The sequence below is a fragment of the Ochotona princeps genome, chromosome 14, assembly GCF_030435755.1.
Source record: "Ochotona princeps isolate mOchPri1 chromosome 14, mOchPri1.hap1, whole genome shotgun sequence".
In the NCBI taxonomy this organism is placed as follows: Eukaryota; Metazoa; Chordata; class Mammalia; order Lagomorpha; family Ochotonidae; genus Ochotona; species Ochotona princeps.
Window position 1 is genome coordinate 4,721,383 of NC_080845.1, and position 14,829 is coordinate 4,736,211.

The window sequence follows — 14,829 nt, forward strand, 5'->3', positions numbered from 1 at the left end:
ATCTGAAAGTCAGGTGCTTCTCCCTCCTGGGCCTCAGTTGTTATCTGTAAAAGGTAACACCACCTAGTCCCTCAGGTTATGGAGAAGATGAAATCAGGGAGCTAGGGCAGGCAGGTGCTTGGTGCATAGCAGCCCAGCCCATGGCTGCCAGCCGCTTACCACCATTGGGGCCAGGATTGCAAATGCAAGAGGGGCTGCTGAGGAAACCTGGGCAGAAGCCAAGTCCTCTGTCAGGAATGGGCATCACCCAGCGCCAGCAGGAGGGTCCACGTTTCAGGGTAGGGGAGTCAGGAGCGACAGGTGGCCAGGTCTGCTCAGCAGGTGGTGCTGCCCCGGGGGGAGGGCCCCAGGCGGCCGCCGTACCTTTTCGCTACACTTTCTGATGGTGGCCGTGAGCTCACTGACTACCATGTCCACACACCGGATGCTAGGCTCTTTGAGCTTCTGCACCTGCTTTTTCACTGTGGCTTCAAAAGCGAGGTCAGGTGTGAAGAGGCCCGTCCTGTACCCAGGGTTAGGAGGTGGGGTCAGGAGACGGAGCAGTCAAGGGGGTGGGTTGGGAGTTGGGGGCGTGGTGCGGAGAGTGAAAGCCAAGCAAGGCCGGGGGAGGTGGGAAGGATGGCACAGGCATGGGGACGAGAGAGAGACACCGACACAGAGAAAGAGAGAGAACAGAAGACAAGGTGAGCATGGACCTCGGCACCCTCTACCCCCACCCCCCGGGGCCGGCACCTTCCCGGTGCTGCAGGTGTCCCCATGAGTTCTGTGGGTATGGCTGGGGTTCTAAGGCACTGAGCCCCTGCCATACAAGAGTCTTCTCCCTGGTGCTGTCCCCCTCCCACCACTCCTCAGCTACCCTGAGCTGCCTCCTCTCTCCAATAGCTTGTCATCCTCCTAAGGAGTTGGCCCAGGCCTGGACAAGACCAGGCCCCTACCCACTCATCCTGTTCCATCTTAGGGTGTCCAGTATCCCCTGCATTGGCTTCATTCTGACTCCCAAGCCCAGCACCATTCCCTACCTCCAGAAGGGTTGCTGTGTGCAGCTGCCCAGGCTGGGCACTGCACAACTTAAGGATTGGAGGGTGCACAAATGTTGCCGCCTGGAGCCACAGCCCGGCAGTCTGATCTACATTTGCCGGCTCCCTGTTCTATTCCCACTCTCCTCAGTTCTCCTATAGGGGAATTCCTTGCCTCTCCTCCAAAAGGGGTCTGGGAGAACTCAGTCCCCAAAGATGGAAAGAGAGAGAAGAAAGACAGAGAGAGAGATGGTGATATAGAGGGGGGCCAGGGCAACAGTGGGGAGAGGCAAGGGAGGCTGGGGGGCTTGATTAAATGAGTGCTGGTCCTGGGGTTCAAACCCCAGACTTGGGGAAACAGCACTGCAGCCCTGGAGCTAATGTGACCTCAGGCAAGTCACGTGCTCTGAGCTCCCCTCCTTTCCTGGCTCTGTTGAGAAGTGGGCACCACCCTCCCTCCTTACATGGAACCTCAGCAGATGGACAAGGCCTCAGTCCCCAGTGGAAGTGGGGGTGGAGCAGATATGGAGGGATGGGAAGATGGAGGGGCTTGAGGGGGCAGAGGGTGACAGGCAGTTGGAAGTTGGGGTGCCTGCTAGCCCTTGGCCCTCTGCACTTCCTCTGGCTACTCAGAAAAAAACCCTGTGCTTCCCACATCTACAGGGCCAGGGGAACCCCCAAGACCTTTCCCTAAAACCCCCAAAGATGCCCACCAGTGAGGGCAGGAGAGAGGTCTCAGGGCAGGCACCCCAAATCCCATTCCTCCTGAGCTTGGGAGAGCTCCGGATGGGATATCAGCCATCAGCCCCATGTCATCCCCATTCAGTCCCTTGTCCCTGGGGTTGGGGGGATAGTAGATGAGCACTCCCGCTGCCCCTCCTGCTGCTGAGGGTCCCCATCCTGACCCGTGTGGCCTGGTCCCCTGCCCCGCTGAGGTCTGTGCATGCTGCGACAAGGCAGTGGCGGGAGGGGATGGGTGAGGTGGGGTGCTTGGGGAGGGAACGCCTGGCAGCAGTGCGGGGCAGGGGCAAGAGAGAGGCAGGGCTGGCCAGGCCGCCAGTTACCTTCTTGGTGCACTGTCTAACGGTGCTGATTAGCTCCGAGATAACCATGTCCACACACTTGAGACACGGCTCTCGGATCTTCTTCACCTGCTTTTTCACAATGGTCTCAAAGGCCATGTCGGGGGTAAACAACCCCGTTCTGAACACCCAAAGCAGGAGAAGGGCACAGTGTCACAGGCCGGGGCCGGCCAGCAGTGCCAAGCTGGGACCCCCACCCTGGGGCCCAGACACCTGCCCATGGAGACCTCCCCAGTATCCCATTCTGTGAACTGGCTGGGAGAATCCTAACGAGGGGGCTTTTCAACTGGGCTCTGGGTCTACTTCCTCTTAAGAGCCTTCATACCAAAGGGTTCTATGGCCAAAAGGATCTGAAAATAGCGCCAATCTTCCCCTAAAGACCCTTCCTAGGAGTGGAGCACTTTAAGTTTACGGCTGGCATAGAGACCTTTTCCTGGGTCTCCACCCACGTGGTCCTCAGCCTGCAGACTGTGTGCTAAGCCCTGGCATAGAATCTGCCTGAATGTAGGGACAGTTCAGCCTCACTCGCTGCTTGGCCCAGATTGGGCACTTTCCATTTTTCTGCCGACTGCAGTTAGCGAAGTTACACACGGTAGCTCTGGGTTCCTGAGGGGAGGTGGCCTACGTTTTCAAGGAACATTCTACTGCCCAATCTTCCTTTTCTTGGCGTGGCCTAGCGGTGAGGATGAGTGGTCTGGGGGGATTCTGGGTACTAGGTCTGTGGCAGGTGGAAAAGCTACACTCACAATAAGAGAAGCTGATCCACACTACAGCCCAGCTTTTCCCCACGGAGGGAATGAGGTTAGGGGTTTGCCCCAGCCCCATGGGGTGTGGCCCAGCCCCAGGCCCTGTTCCCAGGGACAGCGAAGGGGGCCAAGGAGTGTGGGGGCCCAGCTGGAACCTGTTGTGGACCGGGAGCCAGAAAGTTGTGGTGGGAAGGACTGGAAGGACTGCCCCTGCTTCCCGGGTTCAGCTCTCCCCTTGCCTGGTCCCAGTACATGCCTAATGCCATGGATGTTCTTGATTGCATAACTGATCTCTTTCCGGAGTTCCTTCTCGTCAAACTCCATCTGCAGGGGAAAGCAGTGGGTCAGGGTCTGAGCTGGTGACAGGGCCCACCCCACTCCCAGGGCTTGCCCCAGGACCTGGGAAGGGGGTGTCAGGACAGGAACCCAAGGGATGAGGATCAGAGTGGGGATCGGAGTGGGGGCGCTGCTTCTGAGCTCTCCCGCCCCAGGCCTGCCCGCCTACCTTGACCAGCTCGAAGGGGAAGCGTTCGTGGAAGATCCGGTTGATGCGGGCTCCCCCGGACAGCTCGTAGGTGTCAATCTGGTCTCCAGAGCCCTCAATGCGCTTCTCAAAGTCCACTGCAAACTGCTGGACCATCCTGGGGGGCAGGGGGGTAGCCTGAGGGGTGCAGGTGGGAGGCCCTGCCTGCGGTGAAGGAGCCGGAGGCAGGGTGGAGGGGGGCAGCTCAATGACATCCCATTAAGGGTCGGCAGTGGGGTGGGGGAGGGAGCTCCTCACTGCAGCAGAGCCTTGGTCTTGCGTGCTGGGTCATCGGGGCGGAAGTTTTTGTACTCCTCCACCTCCTTCTCAATGGACAGCAGCTGGCTCTGCAGCTTGTTCCGAAGCCCCGGCAGCGTGTCCCGGATGTGGTTGGTCAGTTGCTGGGGATTGGGGTAAGGAAAGCATACTGAAGGCCAGGCAGTGAGGACTTGGGGAGCGTCAGACAATGGCCACAGCCCTGCCTACAAAAGTTGCCGGAGGGCAGGGCCTTACAGGCACAAGTGCTCTCAGAGGTCTAGTACTGGGATCAAAGTGACTCCATTCCCAACAGATGCCAGAAACCCGGATCAGATCTGAGATGACATGTTTTTTTCACCGGTGCAATGTTGTTTATATGTCTAAGCCAAGAGTAGCTGAGGGCTGGGCTGCCCCCTCGCACCCTCAAGGCTCAGGCTCTCCCTTAAGGTCATTTGCAAGTCCTCAGGACCGGAATGCTGGCCATGGTCCCTGGATCAACACCCCTCCCTAGCTGCAGGGGGAACCAAAGGCTTTTCCTGAGTCCAGCCCTGCCCCTGTCTACCACACGTCCTTATTGGGGTCACATTCTGAGAGTCCCCTGGCAGGTCCCAAACAGTGCGAGGTACTGTGCCTTGGGGTGGGACCACAGGCCAGGTACCCTGCTTTGCTGAATCTCCACCACAGAGAGGTAAACCTTGACAGATCATGGGTCAAACGCCCCTCAGCTAACTCTCTTCCCAAGCAGGGTTCTCCAAGCCGGGCGACCTACCTGGTTGAGGACCTTCTGCAGGTACGGTGTCCCCATGCGGTCAGCCAAGTGGCGGTAGGATGGGTGAGAGAGGAAGAACTTGCGCTCAGCCGCCAGGGCCGCCGTGATGTCCTTCTTGCCATCGATGTCCTTCTGGCTCCGGTTCACCACCCCAATGTAGCCTGGAAGGGGAGAGGGGAGCTTGGCTCAGGGCCAGGGGACTGCCAGCCGAGGGCAGACGGGACCAGGAAGGGGTATGGGCAGGAGAGCGCCCCAGACTCACCCCTGCGCAGGGGGAGCAGCTTGTTCTCCAGCACGTCTCGGGCATCAGTGCCCTCATCCATCAAGTCCAGCTTGGTGATGACCCCAATGGTGCGCTGGCCTGGAGGGGCCACAGGATGGGGGTTGTCCACGCTGGCCCCCACCCTCACACAATAAGCCCCTAGGCACCCATGCCCGCCCGGCTCTCCCACCCCTCCCCTGTCCGCCCTATTCTCTCTTTCATGCTCCAGAGTGGCACAAATGGGTTGTTATCAAGATTGATTTTATTTGAAACAGAGAATTAGAGAGAAAGGGAGAGACAGAGATCTCCCATAAACTGGCTCACTTCCCAAGCGACCACAATGGTTCTGGCTGGGCCAGGTCACATCCAGGAGCCTGAGACCCCTTCCAGGTCTCCCACGTGGGTGCAGGGGCCCAAGCCCTTGGGTGATTCTCTTCTGCTTTCCCAGTCCATCAGCAGGGAGCTGGATAGGAAGTGGAGCAGTTGGGACTTGAACCAGCATCCATATGGGATCCCAGAGTCCCAGGCAGGGAAGGGCTTAACTTACTGTGTCACAACGCCAACACCCCAAAATGATTTTAATGGCATCATCCTGGCTCCCACCATCATTCCACTTAGTTCCTTCACCGCCCCATCCTCCCGCTTAGAGCCTAGCACATTGGCTGCCAGCCAGCTCCTACCCTGTGGGTCCACCTCCTTGGCGACCTTGAGAGCATCAGAGTTGGCCAGGTCAGAGTTGGCCGGGGACACAGCCAAGATGAGGCAGTTCTCCTTGGTGACGAACTGCATGAGCATGTCCCGGATCTGGAACTCGATGTCAGGAGGTTGGTCCCCGACAGGCACCTTGGTCATTCCGGGCAGGTCCACAAGGGTCAAGTTCAGCACTGGACAGGGTGGCAAGAGAGCCGGCTCATGATGAGGGGCATGGCCGTGAAAGCGGAGTTAAGGTGAAGAGCCTGGGTCTTGGTCACAGGTGAACGGGGCAAAGGGAGAGCAACAAGGGGAGAGCTGCAGCCTGGTGGAAGCATGACAGAGGTGGGCGGGCCCAGGGGGTGGAGCTTGGGTGAGATGGGGCGGAGTCTGCAGGAGGAGTAGGTTCCTGTGACAGGGCACCAGCAAAGGGGCGGGACGGGGTCCCCTTACCGTGCGGTGAGTAGACCCGGAGATTGATGGGCACGGGCGAAATGCCCTTGTTGGTGCCGGTGACCCTGTCAGTTTCGGCCTCGATCTCCAGGCGCACCTCCTCGAAGTCAGTGAATTTCTTCCCCTTGCAGTGCAGGAACTCGGCATATTCTGTACCGAACATGGGGGCAGGGGGAAGGCAGAAAGCATCATAGACTGGAACCCTACTTGAGCTCTGTCTCCCACAGGTATTGAGCCTCCCCATTGCCCCCAAATAGAACAGCCCACGCCTCCCTCACATATTTTTACCCCGCTGTCTAGCTGGGGAATCGAGGTCCAAGCGGTCAGCGACCTCTCTCTGGGCAGAGAAGGGCAAGTACCTGTGGTGGCGTTGACCAGCTGCAAGACCAAGGGACGTCGAGTAACGATGCCAGATCCTCGGGGCAGGAAGTCCCTGCAAGGAGTTGGGGGTTGGGGAGAGCCAAGGTCTGAGAGGGCCCCCTGTCATGAGCACTTGTCCAGCTGCTGGGAGACGCCAAAGCTCCCCCAGGCTGCTATCCTAGCCATGAAGTGTCGGGTCACCAGGGAGAGACAGCAGCCCAGAAAGGGGCCTCCTCCGAATCCCCTGAGTCACCGTATTTATGCATTTTCACTGCCTAGAGACTAGACCAGCGATTCCCATGTGTGTCACAGACATGTCCTGTGCTCGTTGAAGCCAACAGGAAGTCCCTTCCCCAACCCACAAAATGGAGAAACTGAGGCAGGGGTGCTCCCACGTGGGTAAGCATTCAGTGACGACTGACAGGATCCCGGGAAACACAGCAGCGCCTCCTCCCCTCCCTTCCGCTGGGGGAAAGGACAGAACTGCCTCACTTCCTCTTCCCCTGGCCCCAGCTGGCTGTGTTTCCCATGGGCATCCTGCAGACCAACCCCTCAGTGCGCAGTGTCCCTTTGACCCGGGTCTCCACATCAGAGCCCCATCAGGCATCCCCATTCTACAGCTCAGGACATTGAGGCTAGGAGCTGGTCAGTTCAGACCACCAGTATCTAGCAGAGTAGAGCCCAGCCTTGCGTCCACTCAGCCCTGCAGGGGAGGCTCCTGCCCCTGTCCCAACCCCTGCCAAGGCTGAAGGCTCCCCGCGATCCAACCTCAGTGATCCTTTTGGCTGATGGTGCTTCTCAACTTGCCCTCCCCTCCCCACACTCCACGCTTGTTGGCCCCCCTCTCCCTGAGCTGATTCCAGCCTGAGTGTGGAGGCCACTCCAGGAATCAGGCTGTGGAGTCGGCAGTAGTGGCATCCCAGGCCAGGGGGGAAGGAATCATGGAGCTGCATTCAGTCACCTCATTCTGGGGGAGGTAGGGGGAGGCACACACAGGCTCACACCTGTGGATGCACCCCACTTCAGACTTCTCTTTCAATTCCATTTCCCAGGACCTTTTTCAGGTAGCCCCAGGCAGAATCCAGGTCTCCTGCCCTCAGAACAAGGGGTTCCCTGCACCCCCATGGTTGGAGGTGGGAGGCTCTAGGGACAACAGACAGGCCTGGGGCTCCCAGGGTCAAAGCTTGTACTCTGACCATCCCTGGGGAAAGCAGAGGCTGCTGGGAGGTTGGGGCGGGGGGCTCGCGAGATGGAAAAGAGGGCAGGGATGGGAAGGCCTGCGGCGATTCGCTGGTCCTAGTTGCCAAGAAAGTGCTTCTCATTCGTGCCACACTGTGAGTTCCAGGAGGGGAGAGGCAAAAACTTCCTGTCCACTACTCCAACCCGGAGCTGAGCCCCCAGGAGGTACGCCATATATCCGCTTGAATTGCCAAGTCCTTCAAACAGTGCCCCGATAGAGACACTTGGCATCTGACAGACGAAGCAGCCAGGGCCCAGAGAGGCCCAGTGACCCACCCACAGGCACACAGCACAGCTGGGATTCAGACCCAAATGTCTGCTGGATCCCCAGCACCTCGTAAGTTCCTTGTCTGGTTCTGCTACCCTGGAAACCCATGGAGCCAGATCTGGCTTTTTTTTTTTATGTAACGCAATTCAATCGTGCCTGTGCCAGGTCCTGTGCTAGGCCCTGGGGACGGGAGAGGATGAGTCAGAAAATCCCCACCCCGAGCCGCCTGCAGTGTTGGTGGGAGACAGCCGAGTAAACAAATAATGCAATGCTGTGTTGCATGGGCTGAACAGAGGTGGACAGGCACACAGAGAGGGTGGGACTCGCTGGTAGAGGGGGACTTCCTGCCTACATCTCTCCCATCCTTGACTCCACGATCCCTTTTGCAGTGGGGTGCGGGGGGGAGCCCCAGTTTTGAGGACCTTCCCATGTCTGTGGAGATAGGATGTCTATTCTCCCAGTGGCTAGGGTGGGGGTGGGGGCCTGGGGTCTAACCTTGTCCCTCTGGATCCTCATTAGACAACACCATGGCAACTGCAGTTGCCATGGAAACCTCAACAGGGGCTGGGAAAGATGGGACTCCTCACAGAGTCCCCTCCAGGGGCACGGGCCTTACCCTCTGCCCACCCAGGGTCGGCGACTGGGGGGAAGGGTGGTTATCCAAGAGACACCTCCCACTGAGTGAGCAGATGGGCCTACCCCACCCTGGAGGGCTTACAGGTACCACACAGCGCCCAGCTGGAGAGGGTAGTGGGCAGTAAGGAGCCTGGCCAGTCTGTCCCAAGTTGCTGCCTGCCTGGGACTGCTTAAGGGACAAGCAGCTTATGAGCGGCAGAGATTAGAGGGGTGGGCAAGCTCCTCCTCAGACCGAGATCTCCTGGGGCCAGTGTGGGGCTGGGGTGCAGGAAGTGACTCCCCTCAGCCAGCATTCCCCTTAGCAGCTGGTTGAGGCATACATCCTGCATGTGAGCCGGGGTGTGTCCCCATTGGACAGGAGGAGTTGCAACCTGGAGATCATCACCCCCACACACCCATCCCTGTCCACATGTTGTCCAGAGCAACTGACCAAGGCCCAAGAGAGGGCAGGGAGCAGTGAGGTCATTCAGCAACCAGAGAGGTGGCTGAGGTGTAGGACCGGGACCCAGGGGCCGTCTTCCCCGCCAGGAGAGGACCAGCTGGTGCCACGTCCGGATAGCACATTCCTAGCTTCAGGCTGAGTTCCCGCGGCCAGCCCTGGCCTGGCACACCGTGGGCACCCTAATAGCGCATGGTTCAGCAACAAGCAGTTATTTTTGCTCACCTGGACACACTGGCCCAATTCTACATGCTGTGAAAGGGTCCCCAGGTGGCCCCTTCAATGGGGTGGGGGGTGCAGGGCTGATACAGACTCCCACCCAGGTTTGGCAAACACACAGCAGGCACCTAGGGAAAGCATATTGAGCCGCTGCCTTGGGGATGTGTGCCGTGCCCAGCGTGGGAGGGTGGAGATGGCCTGCCGGCCTTCCCCCCACTGCCTCGGAGCAGATGGTGGCTTCCCAGGGAGGCTCGGCCCTACCATCTGCAGAGTCTCCTTCAAACCTGAAGCACAGGAAGGTGAAATAAACACCTCTCAGTGCCACCCCCAGCCTGGCACTGCCATCATGAAGGGGTCTGGAGAAGCCAAACCAAAGGGCACCAGTGACCGCCCCCCACCCCCTCCTCTAGGACCTGAGACGGACCGCCAGGGCTCAGGGCTCCTGGGTTCCTGCTGAATGCCCACGAGGCCAGGAAGTCACATGCTCCCTGCAGTGTGTACCCAGAGGTGGCCATGTTTACATGTCTCCTGACTCTTGAACTCTGTTGTCAGGCCCAGCCCTAATGGTCAGGAATGGTGTGGCCATGGACAGAAAACCCTGCCTCTTGGAGCTTCAGTCTCCATGTCAGTGGAATGGGTATGACTGAGGCTTGCCTGAGTTAGTGTGTGCGCAAACAGTGGATACTACAATTGTGGATCATGCCCGTATGGTGAGTAGACTAGGGCAGACATAGTCAGACAATGTGGCAGGGAGGGGGATCTGGGAGGGCTGTCCCCTGGGCATGGGGCCGGAGGAATGTGGGTGTGGCCAGGGTTTCCCGCCAGGCCTTGCTCCTGGAAGGACAGGCTGTGAGTTGCCCTCTGAAGCAGGGGGCCGGGGAGAGGGGTTGGCGGCAATGAGTGGGTGGGCCAAGATATACAGCGGGAGGAGGCGAGCTGCCGGCAGGCCACAAGTCCCCTTCTGTTCCTTCTGTCCCAGGAGGCCCTCGGCAGAGCTCAAATAATTGAGGCGTTTCAGGGCAGCTCTGGCCTTGGCCTTCCTTGACATCCTAATGGTCCTGAGAGAAATGTGTGTCACCACACCCCAGCACGGTGTCCAGGAGCAACGACGAGAAGATCGGTCTGCCGCCCCGAGCCGCACAGCGCAGGTGTGCAAATAGAGCCTGAGCAGGCAGTGGATGTCCAGGGGTACGTGGGCGGCAGGGCGCGACGGGGAGCCATGGATCCGCTAGCTTCCTATTTCCAGCCTCCCGTCTCCCTCCTTCCTTAAAAGTGCTGATGATTTTACATTTTCAAAACGGAAACAGATTTCTCTTTTGACTCCATGAAAGAAAAAATAATCAGAAAACAAGAAGTACAGAAAATGCTTAAACGTGAAATACCAGGGGCCATCACTGTGGAGTAGCAAATTTAGCTGAAAATGCCAGCATCCCACATGGGCACCAGTTTGATTTCCAGGTGTCTCCACTTCCAATCCAGCTCCTTACTAATGTTCCTGGAAAAGCAGCTGAAGACGGTTCAAGTGCTTAGGGCCCTGCACCCATATGGGAGATTTAGACAAAGCTCCTGGCTTCGGATCAGCTCTAGCCATTGGGGTCATTTGGAGAGTGAACCAGCAGATGGAAGATGTCTCTCTCTCTCTCTCACACTGTCTCTCTCTCTCTCTCCCTGTAACTTTGCCTTTCAAATAAATGAAGAAAACATTTAAGAAAAGAACAAGGAAAGAAACCCCAACCATCATCCCATGGAGACAGCCGCTGTCAGCACTTTATATTCTTGCTGATGGTAATTGCGTGAGCTGTGGCCGCTGGGCAGGGTTGCTGCCTGAGCTGTGGCCGCTGGGCAGGGTTGCTGCGTGAGCTGTGGCCGCTGGGCAGGGTTGCTGCGTGAGCCTGTGGCCGCTGGGCAGGGTTGCTGCCTGAGCCTCAAAACTCACTCCATCATGAGGTTTCTTTCCAGTGTGACGGAAACATTTCTAAAATTAGGTGTGGCAGTGGCTACACAAATCCTCATACACTCAGACTCACAAACATGGGTGCTTGAAATGGGTGGATTTCAAGGCCTGCTAGTGGAACCTTGGGCACACATTGAGGAACCCACTTTCTCCCTGACTGATCCCGCCTGGTGTGGGGAGACTGGTGAGATCAGCTTCCCCTTCTTACAGAGGCAGAAACTGGGCTTCGGAAGGATAAGAGGAGGAGGCAGAAGAAGGTAGGGGGTGAGTGGCATTGTAGCACAACTGGTTAAGCCACAGCTTCCGACTTGGCTTCCCAAAGCAGAGTGCCTGCCGCTCTGCCTCTGGTCCAGCTCCCTAGGAAAGCAGCGGAAGACAGCTCACACACGTAGGGCCCTGCAACCCATGTAGGAGACCTACATGGAGTTCCTGGCTGCTGGCTGTAGCCTGGCCCAGTTCCAGCTGTCGCAGCCACTTGGAGAGAAAGTTAGCGGATAGAAGCTCTCTCTGTCTCTCCTTCTCTGTAACTCTGCTTTTCAAAGAAAAAAAAGGCCAGGGCCAGGTGCTTGGCGGAGGGGACTTGGCAGCCCAGGTGCCCACACACGTGGGAGGCCATTTTGCAATCACTCAAGCTACAGTGGCCTCTGCATCTGTATTCCTGATTCCCAGCAACTCTGCCACAAAACAACTTCCCTGCCCTGGGCCTCAGTGTTCCTGTCTGTGAAATAGGACACCAGGCCCTTTTGGGGTTACTTACAGTGGGAGCACCATGAGATCCTGGCTATGGAAGGAGCTAACAGAGGGTGCCCATGGGTGGCACCTGCTCCTGGCCACTGGCCATTGGCCACTGCTTTGTGTGTATACTAGATTACTACCACAAAGATGCTCAGTGGATGGAGAGGGAACCTCTACCGGGCGTGGGGAGCAGGCCCAGTATGGGAACCCACCTCAGTTTTGGGGGCAGGGAACCCAAGGAGGCTTTGAGGCAGAGGTTAGGTTGGGAGCTACAGAAGATTCCAGTTGGGGCAGGGAATAGTCTGGTGGGGAAGGGGCAAGAGAGAAGGCTGCCGGGACAGATAGGCAGACAGGGGGCAGAGTCCATGGGCATGGGGACCCAATTAGGCATGGGCCTCAGGACTGAATTAAGGAGCGGGTAAAGCAGGATGGAGGCTGATTTGGGGCTGGGGCCTGGGGAGAAGCCGTTTAGGAGACTAAAGGGAACACTCTCCGAGTTCACTTCACTCTAGGTGGCTGGAGCTGACTTCAGCCCAGGGAGAGGGAGAGAGTGCTAGAGAGAAACCTTCCCCCGGAGGAGGTGGGTAGAGAGGGAGAAACCTAGGTGGGAGTACACATTAGGGGGTGGGAGTGAGCCAGGGCAAAGTCTGGCTCAGGTCCTGATCTGTCTCTGGTCCAGGCGCTGTGTGACTTCAGGCAGGTTCCCCACCCTCTCTGGGCTGTCCTTCCATCAGGAGGCCTGGGATGTAAGCATGTCTCACTTGCCTGATAGGTGAGAGCTGAAGTGCTAACTCTGGGCTCACCCTCCCCTTGGGGCTCAGGGAATGTGCCCTGTGGGTCTGACCAGCCATCACAGGCTTCCTTCAGGTGCCCCTTCAGCAGCCCCACGTTCATTTGTGGGATGCCCTCCTGTGAGCTGCTGCTGCTGGGGACAGCCCTGGAGCCCTGGAGGGAGCTGGGCTGGAACACAAAGGCCCCTTGGTGGTACGGGATAGAATGTGAAGACACTGTCCCACCTGTCCCCGCTCCTTCACAGCCCCAGCCTGCGGCACAGCCCTGCTCCACAGTCTGCAGTTCTGGTCCCGGGCTCAGCCCTCCCCACGAAGGCTGCTGGGAAGGTATGTTTGTCCAGGTGGGATGGGTGCAGAGAGGACTTGGCAGCCCAGAACCTGGAGTTCTATCGGGCATGTTGAGACTTCAGGTACCTGATCCCGTTTCTGCCCCTTGCCTGATAACACTGCGCCTGTGACCGGCCTGCCCCATCTGCCCTCCCCCCTTCTGGAGTTCCAGCGCCCCGACCCCAGCTGAGGCCCCCAGGAAAGTCAGCTTTCCTGGCGCCAGGATCAGATGCCGCCGCCAGGGTCACCTTTCATTCCCAGCTCCTCCAGGCCGCAGGGAGGGGCGGGCCGTGCCCTCTGGGCCCGTGATGGGCACCTTCATCCCAGCTGTGTGCTCCACATGTGGTCCCCAGGTGGCCTGTGCTTGGCATGTGGCAGGGTCTGCTGAGAGCTGGAGTGGGGAGCAGAGGGTAGCTCCGGGAGATAAGGGTGGCTGTGGAGCAGCCGCTGACAACCCCTCCCCACCACGTGACCTCCCTGGTCTCCACCTCACTCCATCTCTTGGCCTCTGGGTCTCCCTGAGCCCATTCACCTTGCTCCTGCTCTGGCTCTCAGCATGGGCTCCTTCACACCTACAGCCCCTTGCTCAGGCCAACTGAGCAACTGGAGACAACCCCTCCTTTCCTGGTTCTCAGAGCCTGGAGACCAGCACAGCCCACGCTTGGGTGAAGATGTGTGGCAAGGGGTCAGTGGATTGGTGGAAAGTGGGGTAGAGACAGGTGCTATGAAATCTAAGCCCTGCCTTCCCCTCCCCCATCAGGCACAGGACCTGAGGCCCCCACCCCACCTGGACAGACGAGCCCTCCTCCACCTGCAGCCTGAATCATTTCACCTAGGGGCCTGCCCGCCAACCTATGCCGGGCCAGGGACAGAAGTGGGCCCCTCCTCTCCCAGGCCCAGGGAGCTGCTGATCTCACCCCCATTCCACAGACAGGGAAACAGTGGTTGGCCAGTGCTTAGGGATCATCTGCAAGGTTGCGCAGCTGCTAAGTGGCAGGGGTGAATGTCAAACTCACAAGTCCGGTTCCATCGCCCAAACCCTCTACCTTCCTCTACCTCCCACTGGCCATGATTTTCCCAGAGTCACAGGCTGGGTGGGTAGGCAGCCTGAGTAAGGCAGGGTTGGAGGGTGGGTGGGTAGGAGCTGGGAAGCCCCTTTTAGGGTGAGCCAAAGGGGAGCTGGGACACAGCAAGAGGCCCCTGTGGCCCAGGGTCTCAGTCTCCTGTTCGTACGTGGGAGGCTGAAGTGTCCTGAGGTCTACAAGCCCACTGCTGTCTACACAACCTCATCCCATCTCCTCTCGTGGGTTTAACTCCTATGTCTATACCTGACATCTCAAGACCAAAATTGATACTTCCAGCTCATCTATACCCCTTGAGCTCCGGAATGGCATCCCTGAACTGCCACCTGATGTCTGGGCCGCTCAGCCTCAAGTTCAAAACCAGACCCTGGTCTTCCCAGATCCCCCAGCTCCCTCTGCTCTCAGCAGCAGCTCCCTCCTTCTCCTGCTTCCCAATCACACACCTGCCTCGGTCAGCTCGAGCCACTGTACCCCAGAGCAAGGAAAACAAACCCACATACAAGCTATCATGGCCAGGGCCTTGTTGGTCCCCCTCCCTCTCTAACACTGCCACCCCATGTTTCAAATGCACCCCATCCCCATCCTGTGCCAGGACTGTAGCATGTGCTGCCCTCAAGGCCCGGGGAGTCATGCCCTACTCAGATGTCCTCGGCTCCCCCAGGGGAATACAGCCCTGCTCCCCACATAGACCCCATCCTCTGCTTATCTTTTTGCATGCCTCCCAATACCCCAGTCTCTTTCACATTTGAGAATCTCCAGGGTTGAGACTAAAGGAACTGACCTCAGACTCCTCTTCTGTCAAAGGGGGATTACGGGGAGTAAAGAAATAGTCCCAAGACTGATAAGTCCTTGCAGGGCCACCTCTGCTGCAGAGCTGACTGCAGGGTCCCCTTGGGTCCCCAGGAGCCCTGGCTGGCCCGGCACAACCTGTTTCCTCCTGATGCATTTTCCACTTCCTCTCCGTGGGGGGTTAGCTCCCC

The 14,829-nt window shown here is 58.4% G+C and overlaps 1 protein-coding gene across 2 annotated transcripts in view; it reads right to left on the bottom strand.

Annotated features, from left to right (window-relative positions):
- The window catches only part of DNM1 (dynamin 1), a 40,188-nt gene that overhangs the window by 22,936 nt on the left and 2,423 nt on the right, over positions 1 to 14,829 (bottom strand). Inside the window, exons 2-10 of one of the 2 annotated variants that reach the window (XM_058672426.1) lie at positions 6,159 to 6,232; positions 5,800 to 5,949; positions 5,337 to 5,540; positions 4,657 to 4,755; positions 4,395 to 4,555; positions 3,626 to 3,768; positions 3,350 to 3,485; positions 3,101 to 3,168; positions 364 to 502 (exon numbers count right to left, since the gene is read on the bottom strand). In XM_058672426.1, coding sequence (XP_058528409.1) covers positions 364 to 502; positions 3,101 to 3,168; positions 3,350 to 3,485; positions 3,626 to 3,768; positions 4,395 to 4,555; positions 4,657 to 4,755; positions 5,337 to 5,540; positions 5,800 to 5,949; positions 6,159 to 6,232 — 1,174 coding nt within the window. Of the gene's footprint in view, positions 1 to 363; positions 503 to 2,080; positions 2,220 to 3,100; positions 3,169 to 3,349; positions 3,486 to 3,625; positions 3,769 to 4,394; positions 4,556 to 4,656; positions 4,756 to 5,336; positions 5,541 to 5,799; positions 5,950 to 6,158; positions 6,233 to 14,829 lie in introns of both variants that reach the window. The other variant, XM_058672427.1, reaches the window with a different exon arrangement.